General features: G+C 44.8%; 1 protein-coding gene across 13 annotated transcripts; it reads right to left on the reverse strand.

The window, feature by feature from the left end:
- Nucleotides 1-2287: 2287 nt before the first annotated feature.
- On the reverse strand, nucleotides 2288-25855 carry RAB41 (RAB41, member RAS oncogene family). 13 transcript variants are annotated; one of them, XM_077825701.1, is made up of 8 exons: nucleotides 25572-25768; nucleotides 20134-20192; nucleotides 18791-18844; nucleotides 11774-11879; nucleotides 11382-11493; nucleotides 8300-8393; nucleotides 6137-6203; nucleotides 2288-4868 (listed from the first exon to the last, which is right to left on the reverse strand). In XM_077825701.1, exons 1-8 carry the CDS (start codon nucleotides 25648-25650, stop codon nucleotides 4804-4806), a joined length of 636 nt encoding a protein of 211 aa, XP_077681827.1. In that variant the 5' UTR covers nucleotides 25651-25768; the 3' UTR covers nucleotides 2288-4803. The 13 variants fall into 13 exon arrangements, 7 of the variants coding, with proteins under 7 accessions (XP_077681827.1, XP_077681826.1, XP_077681822.1 ...); XM_077825700.1 differs by lacking the exon at nucleotides 8300-8393 and adding an exon at nucleotides 7659-7752 and having other exon boundaries at nucleotides 11774-11882; nucleotides 25572-25765; XM_077825696.1 differs by lacking the exon at nucleotides 11774-11879 and adding an exon at nucleotides 16040-16145 and having other exon boundaries at nucleotides 25572-25765.
- Between the last annotated feature and the right edge of the window lie 968 nt (nucleotides 25856-26823).

Below are 26823 nucleotides of genomic sequence, written 5' to 3' on the forward strand. Positions count from 1 at the left end.
CCCAGCCAGGTCTGCATCAACCCAGAACTGCAATTGCAGGGAAAATCTCACTGAACCTCAGGTTGGAGCATGCCTAGTGCAGTTGGAGTCTTAACTGCTAAAAATCTAAGTCTGTACCGAGCATGTGCAAACTGCAATGTTTCAAAGGCTTATAATTTTGATCAAATTTGGATGGATTTTCATGGTGACAGCAAAAGGCACATTAGTGACACACAGGCCACGCTTCTGACAAATTTTCAGTCCCTACTGCACAGCATGGAGCACTAGAGCTTTGTAAAGCAGGAGTCACCAAAATGTTTTTTAGAGTAACAGCCGTGTTAGTCTGTATTCGCAAAAAGAAAAGGAGTACTTGTGGCACCTTAGAGACTAACCAATTTATTTGAGCATGAGCTTTCTGATGAAGTGAGCTGTAGCTCACGAAAGCTCATGCTCAAATAAATTGGTTAGTCTCTAAGGTGCCACAAGTACTCCTTTTCTTTTTGCAAAATGTTTTTAACAGGGCAAAGCATATTTTTCCTTACCCTAATTCTTGGAAACAGCTGAATTATTTTGGCTGATATAATTCTGCCTGACAGACACGCAACATGGAAAATTTCAGTTTGGCAAAGTTATAAACAACTGAAAACAGGGTCTTAGAATGGGAAGTGTTAGGCAACCTTATTAATAGATGCAGCTACCTGCCCCACCTATAATGGTAAGCCCACCTACTCATCTCACACAGGCTCCTGAAGTGTCATCAACATCCTTTCCAGGAAGTGGATTTACAAACTTAGCGATGTATCCAGGTTGTATATAATGCGGACTATTCCATGCCCAACAGAAAAGCCCAGTTTCTTATGTTCATGATGATAATGTAATGACAGGCAACTCCAGAGCTGGCAGTTCACTGGTAGGACCCAACCCATGGCTGAAAAGGATGTCTGCCACACAAAGTCTGGGTTTTGCTGTTCAGAGGGATGCTTTCCTCACTGGTTGGGTGATACTGAAATGAATTCTCCAATGCTCCCCCTCACTCACTCATCTTCAAGTCTTCAAAAACAGACTAAAGGAGCATCTCCAAATGTTAAATTTGTTCAACTGTAACTTCCCAAGGGGAGCAATATCCCTCAGCCAGGAGTGGAAATATCAATGACAGTACCATGTTTCTACAGTATGCAACCTTGCAGCAATCCCAACTTCCTACTGCACAAATCCCTTCTTCATTTGAGTTTCACTCATTGCAAGCACACAATAGACCCCATAGGGAGCTAGCTGTTTACATGGGCCCTGATAAGTACTTTAAAAAGTTTCTCGTTTGTGTTTTCACTCTTCATTGACTTATCTGACTTCACAGCATGATGGAAGACAACTGACAGGTCTTAGCTAGACTAGATCAGCAGGCTTCTTAGTGTCAGCAGCACCTATTACTTATTGCTAGCACCCCCCTACTCTGATTGTCAGGGGTTGCTTGGAAATGAGCAAACATTTCTGCCTCTCCTTCCCTTGTCCTTTGGCAACTGGCACATACGAATTTTCTTCCCAAAAAAGTGGTACATACTGGTTAAAGCAGGAGACAATGGATACTGGGGCTGGGAGGAGTCAGGACTCTGGGATCCCAAGCCTATAACTAACTATCATCTGAGGGCACTGTAGTTTTCTCTTAGAGCCTTAGCTTCCCTATCTGTAAAGTACACAATACTTTGTTTGCAACTGGTTTGTAGAGTGCTTTAAAACTGTATAACTACTAGGCCTTCTTTCATAGTTCACATGAAAGAGAGGGGAGGGATAGCTCAGTGGTTTGAGCATGGGCCTGCTAAACCCAGGGTTGTGAGCTCAATCCTTGAGGGGACCATTTTGGGATCCGGGGCAAAAACTGAGGATTGGTCCTGCTTTGAGCAGGGGGTTGGACTAGATGACCTCCTGAGGTCCCTTCCAACCCTGATAGTCTATGATTCGATGAAACTGGGTCATTTACTTTTTGTATGTATGGGTCTTATCAGAATGAACAGGTATAGGACTTAAGTGCACTACTGCCTGTAGAACTTCTAGGTAGAAACAATGACTAAAATATCCCAAAGGCCAAAGTGGTAGGTTCTTTCTGAGATGTATAAAGAATCCAGAAGACATTTCCCAGACAACCCTTCAGCGTCACAGAACATCTATAGCTGAAGAATGCATTTAGATGGGACAGCCTGTTACCTGTTTCCTCCACAGATAAATTGGTGTTGGCCTTTGATGAGCAGGGGCTCTGAGTAAAGTAAATGGTGGCAGCAGCAGTCCTCTCCCCAAAACAAACATAGAAAAGGTGTTGGTGAAATAACTTTATTTAGTGTGATAGACGGCTGTGGTCAGACAGTCGCTATTCATATTAATAGTCACACTTACTTGGCTAACAGCTAGGAGACAGCAGGGCCAGAGACACACACTCACTATTATGCACATTCATAGGGAAGGCAGTGGAAAGTGAACTATTTTATTTCACTAGGTTTTCCCTCCCGCTTACTTATTCTCCCCCTCCTACACCCCACCCCACCCCAAAAAAAGAAAGTCCAGTGACTCGAGAGAACAATACAACACAGTGGCAGGGTATGTCTGCCTGTAAGGAGGGGAGAGCGGAACCTGTTCTACTGCAGACACAGACACACTGACAGAACATCAGCAATTCCCACACAACAGGGAGTATATACATAGTATGGGCCAGGGCTTCACCCTGGGGGTGGGTTCTAAACGACTCAGACTAGGCCATTGAGAGCTTTAGGTAGGAAAAGGGGAACACTCCAGAATAGGAAGGAGAAAACAAAGAACAAAACATCCCAGCTTCTCCCTGCAGGTCAACTCACATGGAGAGGAAGGGACAATGCTGACTACATACCAAATGTATCTACCTTAACCAGTAGCAGGGTGCTCCAGGGCCATTAAGTAAACACAACCAGAAAAGCCAGCCCTGGCATCATGAGTTGGGTGCTCCCAGCTATCAGGGTTCAAGTTAGTTCATCCAGGTAAGAGTGACAGTTCATTCCTCTTCCTGGATAGGATCACAAGGTTCACACAAAGAGTACATAGCTGAAGTGGTGACCAACCAGGCATTATACCAGAGGAAATAAAATTTATGCTGATGCACACCGCCTAAGCCCCTGTTCTACTGCACTGTCTCTACCCTTTCTTTAGGATGTACCCTGACACCACTACACAGACCAGGTGGTCAAATGGATGGTCTACCAGGACTTCTCCATCTCTTCCTTGTACTTTCCTCTCAGCCAATGGACAAGTCTGATCACAGCAGGGTTGTGGGTGGGCACAGAGGCAAAAATTACTTTTTAAAAAAATCCCCTTTAAAACTATCATAAGAGTCACTAGGAGACGTTCCCTCAACCCAAGCTAATGGAACAGAAGCAGCCACAAAAAGCAACATTTCCCTTTATTTAATCCCATCTTCCGTCCTATGAAGGTGGGAACAAAGCCATCCTACTGCTTGTCCCAGTGTTGGGAATGTTGTGACCTAGCATCTTCCCCACATACAGGGCTGGGGAGGTTCTCCGGGAAAGGCAGCTGCAAGGTTGAGGGTAGTCATGTTCTTTTTCATAGGCAACACACTAGATAGTTAAAAGAGTAAAACTGCTGTCACCCAGATTCAATCTAGTGGAATACGAGATGCTCAGCTGCCCTTCCACCACATCGGTTGAAGCTGCTGGCACTGGACTGAGCCACTTCTGCAGTGCAAGCCCCATTTCTGTATAACTAGTAACTGTGTAGCTTGTATCTTATGTCTGGCTAGCAGACAGTAGACTGTGCATGTTCCACAAGAAAAAGGAGATTCCCAGTATGTCTGCAGGTGAAGAGAACCAGAATGGGACCCGGGATGCCCAGTCCTAATACTGACATCCTAGGGATAAATTCTAGATTTCATCTGCAGCCTACAGATAGAGCCCAGGTCATCAACAGATGAAGTCAGGCAGGATCCCCCACAGCGACTGAATGCTCCAGCAAGTCTGTCTACCCTCCTCCCCTGCAGCTGACGACATTCCCCAGGGCAAAGAATCCAGCTGAAGCCAGTGATCCTGGGGAATTTTACCCACCACAGGACAAAGGGAGCAAAGAAGATCAGTGGCTTGTGCTAGAGCAGATTGGGAGTAGAATGTCCAGGGCTCAGCTCTCACACTGATGTGGGAAGTGAGGAGGGCTGGGAAGCTCCTTCTCCCAAACCTCAAAAGAGAAGACTCAGGAATTGGCTCAGACTAACCACAGGAGGGAAGGACTGGGAGGCCTGTACTGTGCACCCTCTCAAGGAAGCCAGACATGGAGAACAGATCACCCCCAACTCTCAAAACAGACAAGGCCAAATCAAATTGTGACTAGTTTTAAAGGAGAAGCCGCTGAAGGGGAAAAAATAAAAGGAAGTGGGGTGTGGGAGAGAAAACATTACTGGAGTGGAAGGAAAACTGGTTAAGATGCAAGGCAATTAGGGAGGTGGAGAAACAACCCCCCAGCTTTATTTCCCTTACGTGGCAGGTTTTTTGTTGCATTCACAGGAAAATACACCTGTGCAGATAGGCCCAAGGTGTGGGATGGAGTAAAGGGCACCATGGTGCCAAAGTGCAACAACTAAAAGAGGACATAACATTCATTCTGCACTCAGGGCTCATACCATGCAATAGGAGGGGCAGCCAGGGCTGTTCCCCACCAGCTAACAGGGAGCTCGCTCACTTAGTAGATTGATTAGTTGTTTCTTCAGTTCACAAAAAGTAGATTTGCCTAGCCAATGAGAAGTGATGCTCTTCAGTGAGACTGGCCAATCAGGGAAAGTGTTGCTATACAATGGGCACTTTAGCAGGAACAGCCGCTCTCCGTTACTGGCTGCTCAGGAGGTTTCTCTAGCTTGATGTCAATCACTGTAGAAGACAAGTTAAGGAAGCCACCTGGCCAGCGTCATGGGCAAAGCATCACAATACAACTTAAGTCCAGTAGAGCACACAGGACAAAGCACAGACCTTACCTAACCCAGGAGTAAAATTGGGGTTTCCACAGTTAAGAACCGGGTAACAAGTACAGCCACCTAGGTGGCTTGGTATATAGGCATCAATGCCAGGAACTATGAGGTTTGTTTGTTGAAGCAGACATCTCCAGAACCAACAGCTGGCTGAAGGCATTGGTAGAGAGCTGCTGCCTTTGTGAAGGTTGAGGCTAGGAAGAAGTACTGAAGTGACAGCTATAGATTTAGCATCTGACAACCAAGGTTGCTGTGATAACACAGTTGAACCAGCATGCACTGACCAGTACAGCACCTACTCTGCTTGATAGAAGCCAGCACTTTGACTACAACATATTAGCAACTACCTGTAGCTTTAAACTAGTGTGACCTGCGATTTGGGGCATTTTCACTATAAATCTGAACTGGTCTTTCTCCATAAATAGCCCATGGCAAACCACTAGCCCCACAAAGCATGCTTCTCAAGAACAACTGACTGTCTCCACCCCATGCTATATTACCAGTGTGTGCACATATGGAGTCACCAGTTGCTGTTAGAGCATTAACTGGATACATGGGCAAGTAATGTATTTCTATGGACTGTTGCTTTGGCAGAGGCTATGTTCCTGCCCTTCAGTCTGAGACAGTCATTTAGGAGCTCAGTTTGATGGGTTCTAGCTAAGCCCCACTTGGCAGTTCTTTCTCCTGTAATTCTGAATAGCCTCTCAGTCACCCTTCCGGAGAAGGGAAGATGCATTAACAGAGCATGTACACTGAAAAGCAGACATGATGCGCAACAGTGGGGGAACTGCCCTCACTCAGCACTTTGAAGGGGACAAGCCAGTCAGAAGGAGGTCTGTATGGCCCAAGGCATGCAGAATACAGAATCAGAAAAGATTAGACCATACTGAATCATTACAAATCAAAAACACATTTCACACCAAGCCTAAACAGCAAAAGCTCAATACTGGCCCCAGTGGTGCAAGTGGCCAAGACATTTGGCTGCAGATCCTCAGTTTACACATGCAGGTGAGCATTACAATATAAAGGCTACTTATGCTTTACAGTGATGCAACTGAATCAAGGTCCATGACTGCCTTCAATCTGTCAAGGACAGCAGCCAGACCTGGCAACAAGGAAACCTTGCTAACTCTTGAAATAAGAAAGTGACTGCACAGCAGACAAGGATACTGTCTTCTTTGCTCTTCTCGGGTGTGCTGTCCATCCCAGGTAAGGCAGCAGCCACACGGCGGAAAAGCTGAAAGGCAGCAACCAAAGCAACAGGTGAACGCAGAACTTGTCAAAGAAAGTAAATGATTAAAAACCCAATTTTCTCTCTACAGCTGCTGTTGGAAAGCCAAGGTTTTGCTAAGAGTTATATACACATTTTAGCCAGCACTGCAGTAATTAACATAGTCCTCACAGGAATATCTCTAAGGACTTTATTCAACCCCAGTCCAAACATTTTATCAAGTTTAGTAAGCTACTGAATATCTACAAAGCACACCTCTGGTGCAGGATTTTGCTTCAGCTTTTTTATTTCTTTAAATGTACCAGACCATTGTTCCACAAAATGCCACGATGTTAAGAGCCAGCTGGCTAATAATTCCATCCTCCACTCAACAGGGAAGCAAGTCAGAGGCAGCAATTTACCATTCCAACCCCACTGCTTCTGTGCATAGCTATTATTGATTTTGTTACTGGACAGTGCTATCCACCACTAAACTGATCTAGTTTGTTCCAGAATGAGCTCAGGATTCTAGGGACATGGTGTTTGACATGGTGTTTAAAAGTCTACCCTTTAAGTTAAAAGAAATCCAAGCTCTGAGGCAGTGAGCTAGGAGTAGAGGGGTTGACTTGAGAGTGCTGCACATTAGCCTTTAGGGACAGACTCTTTTCTATCTATCCATGTTCTTCCTTCCCTACCTTAGACAAATCATGAACAGTGCCTCAGGTGCAGCATGGTAATTGTGCCCAGGACACACAAAGCTGGACTTACCTTGCAGCACTAGAGAATGACAGAAATTCATGCATTACAAATTCTGCTAGGCAAATAAAGCAATGCTATCAAGTAGATTAGGCCCAGAATTTTACATTAATGCAGAGTAATCTAGTTAAAGAGTAAAATGAAGTTAGTTTGAGAAGTCCCCAAACCCAAGTGTGAGGTTTCCTGCCAAACCTGTTGCCCTGCAGCATGTTGTGACTAGTGCAAATCAGAGATGAAGAATGTCCTGACAGCAATGATGTTGGGTGTACTTCAAAGTAAATGTGGAACAAGGTTTAATTCTGTCCCAGCAGAAACCACCACCTGGGAAAGGAAATTCCACAAGACACTAATTTAGCTGTAATTTGAAGAGAACACAGGTGATTTGGTTCCAAAGCTCTGACATACTTTAGCATATCAGTATATGCAACAAGTATTGTTGGTGTCACAGGTCTGGGAACAGGGTACATCAGCTGCTGACAGGATCCCTTAGCATTCTACCTGAATGAGCCACCCTTGGCTTGGCAAGAGAGGGAGCCGCTTCTATTTAAAGGACACACTGATTGCCTAAAGGGAAGAATTTCAGAGGCTGGGAATATGGAGGCAGAGAGTAAAGTGGGAAGTGAAGATTTGATGCAGCACAAAACCCATAAAGCAGCTCATCTCCCTAATCACAGTGAAGTGGAAAAAGTGCAGAATTTGCATCCTGAGGGCACAGTGCTGCTCTACCTGTTTCACATTGTATCCAGTCTTCGCACTTGTCTCAATAAACATCACATTCAGCTCTTTGGCTCTCTGCTCACCTTCTTCCGTAGTGATTTGCCTGGACAGACAGATGCAAACAGGAAAGAAAGAGCAAGAGAAGGAAGAACAGACAGGAGAGAGAAGGCATGAGTTACAGACTTCTGTGACTGAAACACTCTTCAGTAAAGGGTTTTAACAGTAGAGCATCGTCCAAGAAGGGAGACCGTAGGGCTTCTGAGCCTTTACGCCCCTCCCTCCCTTTACCTTCTTATGCTCCAGCTAAGAAGGGACCAACCCAAATGAGCAGCTGAGGGAATATGTAGATTATAATAACCAATAAGGATGAGTCTGCACCGGCTGAGTTTCATGTAACAACACACTTAAGTCTCATTCATAGCCTTCTTGTGGGGGAAGGAAGGAACCTCTTCAGCTGTACCTAATGCAACAGAATCAGTGTGCAGCCATGCAAAAAGCAAGTCCCCCAAGTCAACAGAAGGAAACTCCGTAAGGTGATAGGAAGGCTCCAGCAGGCTCCAGCAGGAGGTGAAATTCAACAGCAAGTACTGAGCTGCTGCTTGGAAGCAAAGCACCTGCAAGAGCATCCCTGACCAATGCCCTGTACATACCTGTTTCATATTATATCCTGCTTTAGCACTGGTTTCAATATACATCACATTCAGTTCTTGGGCCTTTCTCTCGCCCTCCTCTATAGAAACCTGTCTACAGCAACGAGAACAAATCACAGAAAAGAAACCAAAACAAAAGAAAACTAGACAGAAATGGTAGTAGAAATTAAAAGAAAACTACAAAGGAACTAGCCAGCAACTGAAACATTAGCATGGAAAGAAAACATACAGGCTACACAAAATAAAATGACAAATTAAATAAATAGCTCAACTCTTCAAACATGTTTGACACTACAGCTTAGAGGACAGTACCTGGTTCTCCCAAAGGGCTAACAGTTTCCTGAGGACTTTATCAAGACACAGAAGTCATGGCCAGGCTCAGACTGACACTGGGGCTTTGTTTAGTTTAGGATTAGAGGTGCAGTATTTTAACTAACCAACATGATCTGAACACCTAAAACTCTAGACACGACAAGGCAGGTTCTTGCTTTGACCAGAGTTTCAGGTGTTAGATCACATTAGCTTGCTCATAAGCAAAGCATCTGATACCACTGAGATTACCCCACGGGGTGGGAATATCTAATGCCACATGCAGTCCAACCACAGGTATACTGCAAGCATGGCAAAGTCTCTGGCTTTTTTGTTAAGGCTGGTACAAATGATGAGCTGGCATACGCAGGGTGCCCTACATATCTGTCCCATCTGTCATCCTGGGGAGGATGACTGATAAGGTTCCTATTGTGTCTTTTTCCAGCACTGGAAAATGACAAGAGTGGCAGATTTCACAAGCTTATTAAAAATTAGAAAGCCCAAAATCTAAGAGCCAGATGACTGATGTTATTCTGGGAACCGAGGAAGGACATAAAGTACTAATTGCTCAGGTCATAGCATTATTGTGGATAAAGCATGGTTCTCATGTTTTATCTAGTCACTTTCCCTGGCTGATCCAAAGTGAGGCAGCCTGGAATCCTTGTCAGGCAGATTTCTCAGTCCAGAGCATTTGGTGTGTGTTAATTACAACCTAGTTTAAGTTGTTCCTGGGTGGGAAGAGTTTTCAATGTTCCTGGAACGTATGGTAGTAATGCATCATTTATGGTGGCATCCACTGAAGCTGGGACTCTGTAGAGTAACCTTGGTAGAAAGGAGCTTTGAAAACAGAACTATAGGAGAGCAACAGGGGAATGAATTAGAGTTGCTGGCATGAAGTAAACATGACAATGGCTTAGTTCAGTTGACACAGAGCATCTGTCAGTAGCCCAAGTACTAAGGTGAGTAGGAGCCTAGCCTCTGTGATTAACTCACTGCTAGATGGTTTAACAGAACTGTATATGCTCTTCCCAGTGGGGCTAGAAAGCTGAACACAGCAGCAAGGCATGTTCTCGATAGTGAAGGGGAAGTGGTAAGGGAAGACAAGGGCCAAGGAGAAAATGAGACTCATGGCAGCAATATGCACTTGCAAGGTTGAGTATCATGTCACATGAGCACTGTGTAACACCAACACAATGGGGGAAGCAGAGAATGCAAGCGCTAAACTCTAAAATGATTTTTATACTTCATGGAAATGGTAAAATAAAAAGCAGATTTAAAAGTTCTAAAGTATTACAAATACCCCTTTAACCGAGTTGTACAGTCAGACATCTTGTTGAGCCTTACATCAAAGCAGAGGAAATTAAATAGCCAACTGAAGGGGTTTGGCTGAATGTTTACAATTTTTCTAGCATGGCTACCATACCAGTGAAAGAATTATTTTTGACAGAGCATTTCTGTTTAAATTCCTCTTACGGCTGGAGCCTCACCCAGCAAACAGAAGTATCTTGTGTGCAGCCTGGAGTGAATGGCTTTAGTTTGGCAAGACTACATTTGGCTGTGAGAGTTCCAAGTGTTTACCCCAGTTCAGCAACTTAGATTTTTACTGTACACCAATAACGCAAATAGGTTAACTAGAAGCAAATTTTCCATGGACCAGAACTCCGTAAAGTTAGTGCTTTTGACATAGTTGAAGGTAACTGTTTTGAAATTAGTAGTTAAAAAAAATACTGCGCAGTCTAATTTTTCCCTCATTAACAATGTGCCGAGGTGCCTAGCACTTGATATACATGAGCAAACATGCTTAAGAGGTTATCCATCATGAAATAAAGGCACAGCCGCTATTTGTATCTACCATATTTCTATTGTTCCATCACAAGGGTAGTTATGTGACATTTGAATCTCAGTGCACTTTGTCCTTCATAGAAAGTAAATTTCAATTAATGCCATAAGCTTGAATTCAACATTAAGGATAAGAATCTGAAGTTAAGAGATTAAAGAATGCAAGCATCCTAGGGGACCAGAGGCCAACTACCCTGCTACACGTGTTGAAGTGACACCGTCACGTTTAAAATATTTTTCAAAAACTGAACTGCTTTCTTTAACATACGAGTAGCGTTTTATATTAGTAAACCTGACTGAGTTTGAAGAGTCAAGCTCACTTTTTACCTGTCTCATTTTGGACAGTTGAGAGTGGCCAGATTCACTTCTGTTAATTCTGAGTTTGTTTCATTTGCTGGTTCCAAACACTGCACTGCTGTGCTACTGCAGGGAATTCTGTTTTGTAGGAAGCCTCTCTGTTGATCTCAGATTTTGTAAAATCTGTTTTCCACACACCTACATCTGATACCAAAGACGACTTGACAGGGCCTCTTACATTTGCCATGCACAAAGACCCACTTAATGTTGCTGTGGGGACCAGAATTTCCTGACTTTTGCGAAGTTACTTTTTCAGTCTTATCTTCCTATTAACAGCATGTTTTGTACCAAACAGTGTGGAGCAGGTGCTTGGTTTTGGTAGGCTGGGAAGCGTTTTCAGTTGACTTTGTTCTAACCATGATTATTTGTACCGTCTAACAAGACTAAGCACCTTGGGCATTCTATTACATATGTTATGGAACAAACAGCAAGGGCAGTGGGAATCTCACTCATCACGGGCTACTTAAGCCCCAAAGGGCCATTGTAGTCTGGGCTTAAGAACAGTTAGTGGTCCCCTTAAAAGGTATACCAGCCACTTGCTATCAAACTGGCAAGGTCACCAATTCCCCCCCATTACCTCTTGTCTGCCAGGTCAGTTTTATTCCCCACCAACATGATGATGACATCACTTCCTCTCTCTGTTCGCACATCATCAATCCACTTGGAGGTTTGCTGGAACGAGTTCAGATCTGTGTGAAGAGGGGAGGATTGAGCACATTAACTAGAGGCTCTTTCAAACAGGGGGGTAATGAAACACTTCCAAAACTACCTGTGTCTTTACCCCTATGCTTTGCCAATTCCCCCAGCACTGCATAGATGACATCCTTAGATTGCTTCTTGTCCAACCCAGAAGGGAAGAGACAGTTACGTTTCTAATGTTATCTTTCTGCAATAACTTATGACTGTACACTTACTAGCCCCTCTCTCAAGCGTAGCATTTCAAACACGAGACATCAAAGCACCACTCACTTGTAATGTCATAGACTACCACAGCAATGGTGGAGTCGCGGATGTAGCTGGGAATGAGGCTGCGGAACCGCTCCTGGCCTGCTGTGTCCCAAAGCTGTAGCCGAACCTGCTGGTACCAGGCCAGGGAGAGCAGAGAGAGCAGAGAGAGAAAGAAGAAAGGAGGAAACTGTCCTTTAGAGAAAAGGCTATTTGCCAGAACTAACTGTTTACAGGTCTCAGTCTGGGAACTAGACACCTGCCTTGCTGACCAGCCCCCTGAACACAGAAAGAGCAGTGAACCCAGCTGTTCTATTTCAGGCTGTAAGAAGGCCTACTTTAATTACCCCTTCTGTGTGCCTGGGAGTCCCATGAAGTTCACACCCTCCCGCTCCCCATACCAATGAGCTCTACCTTGAGGCTATTGCCATTCCAACCAAAAAGGACACCACTGGCATCCTCCAACACTATTTAACATTGTGGAAGGTGGCCAGTAAGTAACCTACCATGTTGGCCATTCCCTCCAAGGGAGGAGCATGCGCTGCCTCCCCAACACACCTAGTCTAGAGAGCTAGAATCTCAGATCTGTGCCCCTTGTGCAATTCTCAGATTTATACTCAATGCAAAGACATGGGACAACTTCTTCAGGAGACAACAGTGAAATAGCATCTACATTCTCCTCAGCATCAAGCATCCAAAAAGAGGGTAATGGGGATTTTCACGTAAGCTTAGGTCAAGAGGTTTCAGGAAGAAAAAAAGCACACGCAGCAAGCCCCAGCTCACAAACTGCATTCAGTGCTCCCTTGCAGGAAAACATGAAAAGCAGAAACATGCACTAGTTACTTGGTAAGAAGAGGGCAGTTTGGTCTCTAGCACAGCAGCCATATTAGCTCAGTCAGACTATCTAAGCATTAAAGGGACTACAGGAAACACCACAATTTAAAAATGTTATTTCTCCTTCCCCCACTCACTCCACCCTCACATCCACAGGAGGTTCTTGGGAGGTCAGAAAGAAGTGACAGTGATTATGCCTGCTTGAAGGTGTGTCCTACCTACATGAAGTGTCAGGGCTCAAAAAAGGCCCCTAGATACCACAACGGTGAGTGAACAGATGCTTAATAAAATATATCAAGTAGTTTCACCTCAAATTCCCCCTCCCCAAAATGTTACCAACTGTAATCCTGTTAGCCGCGCTGCTCAGCTGAACAGTCTGATGGGGTGAGAAAAGCCTGCTACTGACATTCCCAGTGATCCAACATGTTTAGTGTGAGCTGGAGGAAGCCCCAGAAAGGACCCAGTAGGAGTATCTGAGCAGGCTCGATGTGCTCACAAATGCTCATTACTCCGCAGTTTGGAACAATAGCCCTTTCATGCCTGAAAGATGATGTTAGTTGCTTGCAAGTGCCCAACACTAGCTACAAGATGAACATGGCAGTTTTTATGAAGGAAGGAAGGAAGGGCAGACTGCCAAATTCTGTTTAGGAAGAGACTTGTTCTTGGAGATGCTTTGGCAGACCATACCTCTCCAAACCCCCATGGTACTAGCATTAGAATCCACTCCATTGCCCTATGGCTTCAAGAGAGATGGGGTCTAAATTTAAGTGTTCATGTCCTTGGTGCCCTCCCCTCTCCTATAAAGGGTATTGCTTTGTGCTAGCATCCCCCAGTGCCAGAGGAAATCCAGGACAGTGAATCCCAGCCACTAGGCTACACTGTAAATGAGCCCTCAAGATTCAGGTTTGACTTGTACCCTAGGCCCATTCCTTAGCTTCATGATGCACCTCCATGGTGGTCTGCACATCACTGCTGCTGCCCACCTCCAATTCACCCAGGCAGGCTCTAAACAAGATGGAGTTTAAGCTGCTCCAAACTCCAGCCTCGTGATCATAAGCATAGCCATAGGATAAACCACTGAATCAAAGATGGTGGGCATTGGATGGTACAGTCAAGATCTCATTCTAGTAAAGGAATACTGTTGCTTGAACAACACGGGGAACCACTGAACTAACAAGCAGTTTGTGTTTTAACAAGCATAAAAATTCACCAACACTGAGCCATGGTCTGACACACACAAAGGTTTTTGAGACGGTTTCAGAAGCAACACAACCCTGAGGTGATGGGATAAGGGGTGTGTGTGGTGGGTGGGGAGGAGACAAAGAAAAACAATTTTAACTGCAATACCTTATTAGCCTCCAGTGGCTCCCAGAAGTCAAAAAACTGATGCTCAGCCAGTCTCTGGGGAGTAGTACCACCACAAAACCCTAAGCAGTGCTGTACAAGGGTTGTGCTGTAGAGAGAGAAACCCCTTCCCTACTCTGGAAGGAGGAGAGGTCCTCATCCAGATATTTCTCTCGTAGCCTTTGGTATGCACAAGTTGGCTGGTTTCCTTACAGTACAAGGTAACAGACTTCAGAAGGAGCACCACACTGTTATGGAGGAAATGGACCTGCTTGATTGCACAAGAGCCCCAAACCCAGTAGTGCCTCACTTACATGGGAACATGAGTGGCAGCCATGTATCTAGAAGAGGTTACTGAGAGGTTCAAGCACTCATTCTGGATTGATCCTGCTCTGCCAGCTTGTCTCAGCAGGCACCCAAGTATGTTGTATGGGGTGCCACAGCTTTGCTGATCTGCTAGACTGTTTTGACTTATTGAAGCCTGTTTGGAGAAACTGAAGTTGCTGTGGAGACAGACTGCATATATGTACATATTTTTTTTTTTTAGTGTGTGTAAGGAGAATAAGGGAAACAATCGTAACATCCTTCCTATCCCCAACTCTCACCATTTCATTTGTGGCCGGGGCTGTGTAAGGACAATCTTTTACTCCAAGTCCAAACAGAACTGCAAGCCTCCCATAGCCTGCTGTAGAACAGGCTGAATGGCATGTTATGCCCCTTGCAATATCCAACCCTGGAAGGAGCAGGGAGGGAGAGATGTCATCACAGACTGGCAGAGTGCGCATCCTTTCTCTCAAACTCCAACCTCAGCTAGAGGTGTTCCCAATGTATATCCGAGCACGTCCATGTCTATGTGCAGAAGGCAGACTTGTCCTCATTTTCAACCTCAAATTCCTGCATGGTGCCCTATGGCACATTACATGTATATGTTCTGCCACCCCAGAGGTCCTTCCCCAAAGGAAGTCTCAGACCATCATTCCCAAAGCGGACTAAGTTTAGAAATTACAGAGACCTCAACTGCTTGTCCCCACTACAAATCACTGGTGAAAATTCAAACAGAAAAGTGATCTTACTTGTTAAACATTTATGTACTCAGCACAGTGCAAGACAAAAGTAAAGGTAGTCCGCACCCATAAATCCTTCGGATTTAGAATATTGTATCCTAAGCTGTAGATTTAAGGGAACCTGCAAAGGAAAAACTGTTGGGGCAGTGTTTTTTATTTTACTTAGGTCTGGTCTATACCATATAGCTATACTGGTATAACCCTCCATGTGGGCACTTCTTCCGATATAAATTACTTTTTGATTTCCCAAGTGATAAACTAAACCAAGAAAAGGAACTCTTAATAATGGAATAAGTGTCTACCCCAGGGGTTATACCAGTACAACTATCAATTTAAATTCACGCCTTAGCTTACACCTCCCATATAGACAAGACCATTTTAATTTGGAGAAAGTTTGATGGATGGGTGTTTTCCCTTCAAAGTTGTTTATTCTTTAGAAATGCCAGGAATATTAAGTCTTGCCTTTCCCTTTTTGTCAGAGGGCTCTTTGGACAACCCAGACATGCATTGTGCAGTTTTTAAAGTTGGTGTTATGCAGTTTCACACAGTTTGAAAATAAAAAAAAGTTACTCCCCCAACTCAGGTTTCACTTCTTTGGTATCTTTGTCAAATTCCTTCTAGTGCTCTACTTGTCCAGAGAAAACCTAAAGTTCTAGTGTTAAAACAAGTAGATAAAAGCATCCGAAAAACTCTTAAGGCCTTTTTTAATAACACAAAGGGATATAAAAAGGCATAAATCCAATTCACACACATACTCACCCTTTGTAGGTCATCTTTAAGGTTCGAGATTTGAGTAAACAGAAATCAATGATTTCCTAATTCCCTAAGCAGCCTTGACAGAATTACATTTGGAAGTGGGAAAGAAGAGACTTCAGCTACCTCATTCAGAGGCAGCAGATCCATCCAAAGAACACCTGCAGGCCTCTAGCTGCAAGCCTAGCCCACCCCATATGGAAAGGAGCCCCTTCCAGAAACAGAGCTGTCTCCTCCACTTAGAGGGCACCTGTTAACAGCAAGGCCCCTGCAGGAGCTCAGGCTCAGTACCTACTTGTAATGTCAAAGACAACGACAGCTGCAGCAGAGTCACGGATGTAGCTGGGAATGAGGCTGCGGAACCTCTCCTGGCCGGCTGTGTCCCACAGCTGCAGCCTGATCTGGGAAATGGAAAAATGTGGGGGGAGAGGAAGGGGAAGAGCAGGAAAAATGGAAACAAAATAAAACCAAAACCCAAGTGAAATAAAAAGAAAGCTATTTTGCAAGGCAAAAAATAACACAAAAACATTCAAAGGAAAGTTAAAATGGAACAAAAATGCAGTGCAGGAGAATGAAGAGTGATGAAGGTACCTCTCCATCCCTTCCATGCAATGGCCGCAAACAACATGGCAGAACCATCACTTAGCCTCCACCTCCACACCAACCTGCTGACCTGTGAGAGAGACCCTATTTTGGTGGAAAACCAAAACATCCCTCATAAAATCACTTCTAACATCCACCAGAGATGGATTATGACCGTGTACCTATATCACTGCATCCTGGCAGTCAGACAGGACAGGGCTATCCACAATGCTTGCTACCTACATATGGCTGTATGCAGTCACACCTAATACATAAGGACTAAATCATCCTGGAGCCTCTTGTAGATTAGCTCATTATGAAGCCAAGAGGGTCTTTGTTTAATCTCATTATAAGGTGTAAAGCACAAAAGGTAGGATAATGCCTGAGGCCCAGCCACCTTCAACTGGGATGTTTGCTCTCCTGATATAGTGTTACCAAACACCCTCCAAACTGGCCTACCGTCACTCATGCTCAGAACAGAGGATCCCACAGTGGAAAGAGGGAATACATACAACAGGAGACACTGGAAGCCATTACATGGGAGCCTAAAAAGCAGGACTACCTGCAAGCCCTCTGTGCTAACTCAGTAAATTATCTTGGGATGGTGTGAAATCTAACAGTTGACATTGCTGCCATAAACTAAGCTCTTCCTTACCTCTTGATGAAGGTTATGCCAGGGGGGACCAGTTTTCACAAGCCCTAAAGAAATCTACAAAAACCTACCAATCACACTGACTTGGGAGTTGCACCCAGACACTCTGATGGCTGAGGGCAAGCAGAGCTTCAGTTCCAGGTCAAATCTCTCCACACCTCAGCAGCCTATTCCTCTCTTCCATTCCAGGATCACACAAAAGTTAAAGATTCATAGTATGAAGAAGAATGAAGCCCCAAAGCTTTGAACTTGTACTTGAAAATTCAGCCTGTTAGTGAGCAATACTGGGAGGTGAAGGACAAAGTTCCATCCATCCTCCCAGGCTGAGGTTGTAGCTATGACATGGAGCTCTGACAGTTATGGGTACTCATTAAGGTAAATGAGATTCCTTAGCACTCCATTTAATTTGGTGTGTCTCATCCACCCCCCAACAAGCAATGAGTTGTAAGTAGCATGTTTGTGTTCTATCTCCCACAGTGAAAGCCCGTGTGTGTTTTTCTTTGGCAATTTACTTAGGGCTGATTTTGAGAATGAAAAGTACATGCACTGGGGGCTAGAGACAGTTGTTTCTTCTGTTCACGGTACAGGCAACACAGGATGGATTTAGAGTTTGAGCATCTGGAACAAGGATAGCTCTGAGGGGAGGATACATCAAACGCACCAAAATGTTAATTAGGCCAGTGTGCAACCAAGGCCCTGTCATGCTTCCATCCAAGCATGGCAGCCAGAGCCTTATCTCAGACACGGCTGGTGTTAGATTTTACAAGGCCCTGTGAGAAAAGACATGCAGACAACCAGAGAGCAGGTATTTTTGCTCCTGTTTCATCTCCCATTTCACCATCTTTGCCTGCATTCAACAGGCTTTATGGCCTCCGGTGGACCCCTACATGACTCAGAAAGCTAACCGTGGAGATAATGCGAGAGGAAGGCAGTTAGGAAATTCATTCTCTGCCACAGTGAACCAGAGAGAGGGATGTTGCTCTGATTTGAAGATCAGGTGCAGAGGCAGCATGCCCAGTGCCACCCACCCAGAAGGGTTAGCATCACATCCCTCAGGAGCAGCGACTGTCTCCAAAGGAAGGCCAGTTTCACCTGCTCAGCCAGTGATGAGTACTCATTTGAGATTTAATAGGAAAGGAATAGGAATACCAAAAGGAATAAGAGAGGAATCTAAGGGGCCTCATGTAGCGGACACACTTAACTGTATTGCTTCAGTGAACATTTTCCTTCCTTCACTGACTTTATTCAGATATATATGTTTGTTATCTGAATGTTGTAGGTTAGAATTATGTTACTGACTTATCTAGCCACCTGCCCTGTGAGAATTGACCTTGTTATCCTCAGAAATCTTCAGTAACTTCACAGAGCAGAATCACCTCTGGTCTACTTAGATTCATTCATACTGACAGTCCCAAAGGCAGCATTGCAGCCACTTTTGAGAATGTGCATGTTATGCCTGTGATATAGCAGCAACGAGTACAACACAAAGACAGCCCTTTTCTTCAAGCATATGGATTTGTGAACTTGACACATTTTGCATAGTGCTTTTTTGACCTTCCACTGAAGCACCAAGTATCGCAAGTATCAGAAACAGGACCAGTGGTTTGAGCCAGTACAACAGGATTCCATGCAAGACAGATTACTAGCCTGACTAAGTCTGGCAATTCCTGTTAAACACTGCCCCTGGGAAGGCTGCTGTGGGGTTTGGAGGAATGGCCATTGCATGAAGAACCAGGCAGAAACACTGTGTGCGTGGGCAACTGCGGCTCTTGTGACTGCATTTGCCAGGTTAATTACAGCATCCTCACTCACCGTGCGGTCTTCTAGATACATTGTCTTTGAGAGGAAATCAATTCCAATGGTTGCCTGAAAAGAAGAAAAAGGTCTCAGTAACCTGCAATTTATCCCCTTATACTGGTTTGTACAGCATTATATTTATTAGTCTCAAAAATCTTCCAGTTAAGGTTGTTCATGTGCATTTATCGCCTCAATCCGTCCATGAGAGTGTGTCTTAAACAGTGACAGATAGGGAAGTTTTCTGCAGTATCTTTGCAAGACCTTATTGAATTAAGTTTAAGTAGCTTTGGAATCCATTTGTATTATACATGAAAACCTTATCTCTTATTGTAGGATTGCATAACTTCTTTAGGGAGGAGATGTGACGTAAACCCGGGAAGTGTTCTGAGCATCAAAGGACTATTTTAAACAAAGTACCAGATAATTTTGTCCCAAAAGTTCCTTCTTAAGTGGGTTTCCTAGGAAATGCTAGGGAGGAGGTGAATGCAAATTCCCACCTCCTGATCCAACCTATTGAAGCTATGCCCTGAGGAGAAACCAATTATCTGCAGATTACCTATTCCTGGAATCTGAAGATCAAAGTCCTAAACTACAAATTCATGAGAGTGCTTGTTCTGAACTAACAGCTGTTATGAACCACAGAAAAAACCCTTGGTGGGGTTTGAAGAACTGATCACCTGCCAGAGCCTTTGCGGGAGTTGAATTCTCTCTGGTGAAGCTTATTGGTGTGTGTAGGTTCTTTTATTGTTTAATATGTTTCCTCTGTAATGCTTTCACCTTAAGAATAAGTGTGCTTGCTTAGAAAGGGCTGTGTGAGAACTCATAACCGTGGGCAATTATGCTGTTTATAGCCTCTGAGAAGAAAGCAAAATGCTCATGCTGACTTGTCTAGGCAGTCTGACTTGCTGGGAAACTCAGTGTAGGCAGGGAACTGTGTAGCCTCTGTAAGGAGGGAGAGTTACACAGATTTCACATCTTACCTATCTCCACATGGCACTGAGATGTCAGCGCCCACCTATGTGAAACGTCATGCATCTAGCTTCACATAACACAAGAACCAGGAGTCACCCAATGAAATTAATAGACAGCAGGTTTAAAAAGAAACATAAGGAAGTACTTCTTCACACAATGCAAAGTCAACCTAAGGATCTCATTGCCAAAGGATGTTGTGAAGACCAAAAGTATAACTGGGTTCATGGAGGATAGGTCCATCAATATCTATTAGCCAAGATAGTCAGGGATGTAATCCCAGGTTTATGTAGCTTCTATCACAGTTCTTGAAAGGTCAGTTCTTCCCAAACAATGAAGGAATTTGATGTACTTTGATAAAAGAAAGCATTTACTGGGCTCCCACTCACCTGATAAGTATTGTCAAAACTGTCATACATAAACCTGGTGATCAGAGATGTCTTCCCGACTGCAGGAGGAGAGAAAAAAGTTACTTTCAAGTGGCAGAAAAGGAGTAAGAATGCTTCCCACAAAGCACAGTTAATTCAAATGATAAAGTTTCCAAACTCAGCGTTTGTTGCTCTTCTTGCGACAACCTTCTTTGGTCTGTAAGAAACTGTCTATACTACAAAATATTTAGACAAAGAACCCACTCACAACGTGGTTAAAATATAGTGCAGAATAGATCTAACCAAGCCACATGATATTTTCAAGGTTGTACTAGTTAATTACTAAGTATACTGTAACCTGGTCCTCAACTTCGTTGTAGCTGAAGTGTGGATGGGATTTAAAAATTATTCATTTTGCTCACCCAAAACAATGCCAAATCTGTATAAATTATTTGTATTGTAATACCTAAGAGCCCCAGTCCTAGACCAGGACACCATTGTATTAGGCTCCGCACAAACAGAACAATGAGATAGATTGTAAACTGTTTGGGGCAGGGACTAACTAAAACAAATGGATACAGACAGAGGTAGTGTGGAGTACAAAGAAACAGGGCGACAGTATTGGGTAGCATGATAGGCAGTGGCTTCAGCACACAAGCAGACCAATCATTTTTTGAAGGTATCACACAAGAGGAATTTTTTAAGAAGGGATTTGAAAGTAGATAATGAGGTAGCTTTGTTGATGTTTATGGGAGCTCCTCACAAGTACGACGGGTAGCACATGAGAAAGCAAGAAGCTGCTTGTTTGAAAATTTAACAAGTGGGCAATGGAGACTGGTATCATAGGCTGATCGGAGGCAGGAGCTGACATCTCAATAGTGAATGAGAGATGATAGGGAGGGTTGGGACAGGCCGTGAAGGGCCTTGAAAATGAAGACAAATTGCTCATGTGTGATGCAACAGAGAAGTGGGAGCCAGTAAAGGGATGCAAAGAGAGAGACGATATGGTCAAAACAATGGGCTAGTAAAGTGAACTTTGCAGTAATATTTTGAACGGATATGAGTGGGGCAAGTTTGTGTGGAGAAGATCTAATAGGGAACTGCAGAAAGTCACAGAAGAACCAAAAATAAATGTGAAATCTCAATAGCTTCAGTGGCAGAATGGTAGGATAACAGAAGGCAAACAAGCTAAGCTCTGCCAGGAAGGTCATCTTTATGGTATCCAGTGGCACGGTTGATCTAAGAAGATGGAAGAAAAACACTGAGCAAACTAAGAGCTCTTACTGGGATTTACCATCAATAAGAAACATGTACCCTTGACAGAAAGAGGTGGGGTAAATTCTGAGCTCAGCTAAGGCCTCTGTGGTCTATAGAACCAGGGAGGGAAGTAAATGCTTGCAATTGTGAAGGCCAGCAAAAAATATATTGCAGTAATCAAGACGAGAGCCTTGATGAGAGTCTTAGCTGTGTGGATGGATAGGAGAGGCTGTATCTCAGAGACGCTGAGCAGAAACAATCAGTAGAAGCTACAGGTCTGAATCAAAGATGATGCACAGGTGATGGGCCTGCAAGAGACACAGAACAGTAGTGTTGTCCACAGCGATTGAAAAATGAGGTACTGGGGAGAGAAGATCCAGAGTTCTGTTTTAGCTATGTTAAGCTTGAGCTTATGACTAGACAACTACAATGAGAAGTAAGAGAGAGGCTGAGATTTTAGTTTGGAGACAGGTCTGGAGAAGAAGATGATCTCCAAGTTGTAAGCATAGAGATGGCAACTGAATGTGTTTGCAGAGGAGACAATCAAGAGATGGAAAAGAGGAGCAAGAACAGAGTCCAGTGGAACCCCCCACAACTAGCTGAAAGGGGGATATCCTTTGAAGAACATGCTGAAGGAGCAATGAGAGGTAGGAGGAGAACCAGGAGAAAACAGTCACTGAAGTTAAGGGAGGACAAATTTCAAGAATAGCATGGTCTATGATGTCAAAGGTGGCTGATAGGTCAAGGAGGATGAGGCTGGAGTACTGGTTCAGAACTTTGGCTACGAATAAATAATTAAAGACTTTCACAACAGCAGTTTCAGTAGACTGTAAGATGAAGAACACCAGATTAGAAAGTAACTCTAGACAGCGACTGACTGCTCTGTTTACAAAGAAGGAAGAAGGGGTGGTAGCTGCAGAGGCAACTGGGGTCAAGATTTTTTTTTAAGATGGGAGGAACTAGATAAAGTATGCCTCTGTTGTGAGGGGAAGAGTCAGAAGTGAGAGAGAGAGAGGTTAAGCAGAACTGCAACGGAGGGGATGAGAGTGGGCTATATAAGTTACACTACTATACCACTTATGCTATTTTTTGGCTATTTAATACCAATATGCAACTTGTATCCCATTTACATCACTAGGGAGTTTGACCTAGAGATATCTATAGGAATTACACCTTCTTGTAACAGGTGTGAAATCAGACCCTATGTTTCTTCACTTGTATCTACTTTTCTCAGTTGCACCAATGCTTCTGAGCACCCTCTCTTTCCCTTCATAGGAAAAGGGCATAATTTTTTGACAGGAGCTATCAAGTGGTTTCATAACAGGGTCCACGTTTTAATATGGATCCCTTCCTATCCATTCAGAACTGCTTAACTTATCTGTGGAAACTACAACCATTGCCAACATAAATAGTAACATTAGGAAAACAATATATTTTTAGCTTTCCTTAAAGCACTGTTTAGTAGCGGAATGGAGAAAGAGCCAGCACTAATCGGCTCTCCATGGACAACCAAGCACTCCGCAGACCATCACTGTGAAATGTGCCTTATGGGATCTTAGATTTTCTCATGTACTCCTTTACCACCCCAACGTCGCACACTGCAGTGACCCTCCCTCTACTGCCTTCCCAAGCTGGACCATGCTCCCTCATACAGCTTCTTAACACTGTCCTTTCAGCCCTCGTTTATGCTGAAAAACAGCTGCTTAAACACATTTGGAGATAATCATGTTTTGCAATTGTGTTCTACAAAGCTGGACAGAAGTCACCATAAGTGCTTTAACCATATTTTGGTGTACATAGCTACCAAACCAGGGTTAGTTACAGTTTAACAACACTTATGAAATGGTAATTTCTGGCCACACAGATCTGAAACAGCAACATTATAGCACTTGCAATTACGCTAGACAGAATTCAATTTTTTTTAAATATTGACTGACAATATCCATGTTTATTTTTAAACATTTTTTCTATTTTTATCTATTTCAGTGTTCACCATTGTGGGAAATTAGGGAGGCGGGGCCACAACCTTTAAATATTTATCCTTGAGTTGCAACCCTTCTGTGAGGTAGGGAAATACTATTATTCTCAAAAAGAAAAGGAGTACTTGTGACACCTTAGAGACTAACCAATTTATTTGAGCATGAGCTTTCATGAGCTACAGCTCACTTCATCAGATGCATACCGTGGAAACTGCAGCAGACTTTATATATACTTTATATATACACAGAGATATTCTCTGTGTATATATAAAGTCTGCTGCAGTTTCCACGGTATGCATCTGATGAAGTGAGCTGTAGCTCATGAAAGCTCATGCTCAAATAAATTGGTTAGTCTCTAAGGTGCCACAAGTACTCCTTTTCTTTTTGTGAATACAGACTAACACGGCTGTTACTCTGAAACTATTATTCTCATTTCACATGAGAACGAGGTAGAGACACTCAATGTCTTCCCAAAGATCATGCAGGAAGTCTGTGGTGGGGCAGGAACTTGAATCATGGTCTCCTGAGCCTCAGGCTAGTACCCTAACCACTGGACCATCCTTCTTCATAAATGTGAGCTTTCAGCAGAGCAACAAGAAAAGCCCTTTCTGACTGTTTGCACCTGGCCATGGTGCTCCCCCAAGCGGTCTAGTGGAAATGCATTAAGATCATGCAATTCTTCCAAAAGTGCAGAGAGTGGAATTCCTGAAATCTCTTTACCCTACTCACGAACACCCTCCACAGACGGCTCCCAGAAATTTGGCATTACACTAAACCGGGGGTTCTCAAACTGGGGGTTGTGGTGCCTCAGGGGGTCACAAGGTTATTATGTGGGGGTTGCAAGCTGTCAGCCTCTACCCCAAACCCCACTTTGCTTCCAGCATTTATAATGGTGTTAAATATATTAAAAAGTGTTTTTAATTTATAAGGGGGGTTGTACTCAGAGGCTTGCTGTGTGAAAGGGGGCAATGGAGGCGGGTGACCAGTACAAAAGTTTGAGAACCCCCTGAGCTAAACCCAGTAGCTTTCAGCCTGTGGAGAGACCGACTTCCCACTAAGAACCTCAATAATAATCTCAATGTTTTATATGTGCATATATTATTGCAACCTCGCACATGTTACGAACGTTAGCCAGCCAAGACATAAAAGTCTGCTTGCTTATCCTGTGATAAAAAAGTGATCTTTTTTCAAACTCACCTGCTCAAAAGTGAGTGAGCAGAATTTTGCAAAGCTGGATAATGCCAAAAACAAACACAGTGGGCTTCACTGAACAACTGAACTGGTGGGAGTGAACCACCATTAATATAAAAAGTTCAGTGTGCCTACACTGAATCATATTTTGAACCAGTGCAGTTTTGTCCCCCATCCACACTAGGCCATTTCTAAAGCCATTTCAGTTGCACTACTCTCTGGGTGTCCACTCCCAGTTCTTGACACAGCTGACAGACACTGGATTTAGGAAGATCACAACCAGTGCACTGCAGAAGAGTAAGAGAAGAACTATTTGCAACATTCATACTATAACTCCAAACACTTCCATCCACATTGTCACCAAAATGGCACAGACCGAACTGTGTCTGGAGCAAAGGATTTGGGGAGGCATATGATGATCTGGCTGGGGCACTTGTGCTTGGTCACCAGGCGTGTTATAAGTGTGCTGACAGGAGTGTGTCATCATCAAAACAGCGGATTTCCGTGGTGCAGATAAGGTCTTATCCCTGGCTAAGGACTGGAGAGCTGAGAGTCTGGCTGGACACCCCACACACCAGCCCAGGTCAGCAATGCTGGGGACACAGCCAGCCATTCCCAGGAATGGTGAGTAGGGCTCAGATCTGCGTCTGGCCTTGTGCGAAGAGCACCAGGACGATGACAGCAGCGCCCTCTCCCCACCCCCGAGAGGCTAGAAATCACGGAGGGGGAAGATTGCAGCTCCTGCGGAAACCCACAGGGCCACACCCCGGGCCCCGATGCAGTCACTGAGTCTTCCACTTGGCCACACCGCACCCCCACTCCCGGGTCTGCCCCGCCTCAGGCCTCAGCCCCCAGCTCCGGGTGTCCCCCCGCCCCCGCCCGGACTCCACCCTGCCCCCAAATCCTCCCGCCCCGCCCCCGAGTTTACCCCCGCCCAGGCACGGCGACCTCTCTCTCCACCCCGCCCCCGGCGGCCCCACCCCAGTCACAGAGCGACCCCCCGCCCCCCAGCCATGGCCCCGCCCCGCTCACCGCTCTGCTCGCCCAGGAACACCAGCTTGAACTTGCGCAGCGGGTTCCCGAAGTCGCCGCCACTGCCGGGCGCGGACATGGCGGAGCGGGGAGGCCGAGCCGGAGCCGGGACTGGGGAAAAAGAGACGCTACCCAACTCCCACCGCTCCGAGATCCACCCACCGCCACCGCTTCGGGCGTCACTTCCGCAGACGCAGAGAGCGAAAACGTCATCCCCCTGCGCCCTGGGCTCATCCCGGCCGGCGCGTGAGCGACGTCTTCACGTACCGGCTTGCCCGTTCCTGTCGTGTGACGTCACCGAATCGTCACGTGGCACGCTGGTGCTGAATTCAAGGCTGGGTGTTTAACGGCCCAAGGCAGCCAGTGCCTGAGGTGCGATGAACAAACCCCCTTCCCCAGGGCCGGCCCACAACATTTTGGCATCTGAGGCAGGGCGCTCAAATGGCGCCCCCACATTCCCCCTTGCTTGGGCCAAAACTTTGAAAGTCCTTTGTTCCTGTAGAACGCAATGTGGCTGGAACATGGGACTGGAAGAGTTTGCAACAAAAACAGCATTCTGGGGTTTTGAGTACATAAGCCACGGCCTCTCCACTTAGTCACCATTGGGGATTTCACGCCAGGAATGTGTTGGATGGAAACTTCTATTTTCATTGTCTTTGGGGAACATGAAGTTTTTCCACTTGCTGTGGCCCATGCAGTACAAGGAAGTCCCTCAGGCTACTGCTCAAGTGGGTCCACAGCCCTGGATCATCTAGACTTAAGGAACTAAACTCAGCAGCAGCTGTTTCTTGCGCCTCCACCACACTCTTCTCTGATCTACACTTTTCTTCAGGAATGTGCATGGTTACATCCATTTGTGATGGAGATATGGATGCTGCAATAGCTACCAGGTCACCTGCACTCTGACTAACTGGAAGATCAGGCATCTCCTCAACACCCACATCCTCACTGGGGCCAGAAGGCTCACCGTGAATATTTGTGTCTATGTATCTCAGGAGAGCTCCTTCCTGCTTAGATAGAAAAGCTTCCTTTGCTTTCTTTCTTTTTCTGAATGCTGCCCAGGAGGGCATTTTCTTCTTTCACTCATGACTGCTGTTCTGTGCCAGCTATAGTAACTCTCAAAACTCAATTGAAGGGGACAAATAAGTCAGCTGGTAGCAGGGCCTGAGTGAGGGAAGATATCAGAGTCTTAAGGGTCTAACTGCCTCATACTACTGCAGTTGACGGCCTGTTCTCCTCAAGTGGGTTCAGG

Source organism: Eretmochelys imbricata, chromosome 9 (genome assembly GCF_965152235.1).
Source record: "Eretmochelys imbricata isolate rEreImb1 chromosome 9, rEreImb1.hap1, whole genome shotgun sequence".
NCBI classification, from domain to species: domain Eukaryota; kingdom Metazoa; phylum Chordata; order Testudines; family Cheloniidae; genus Eretmochelys; species Eretmochelys imbricata.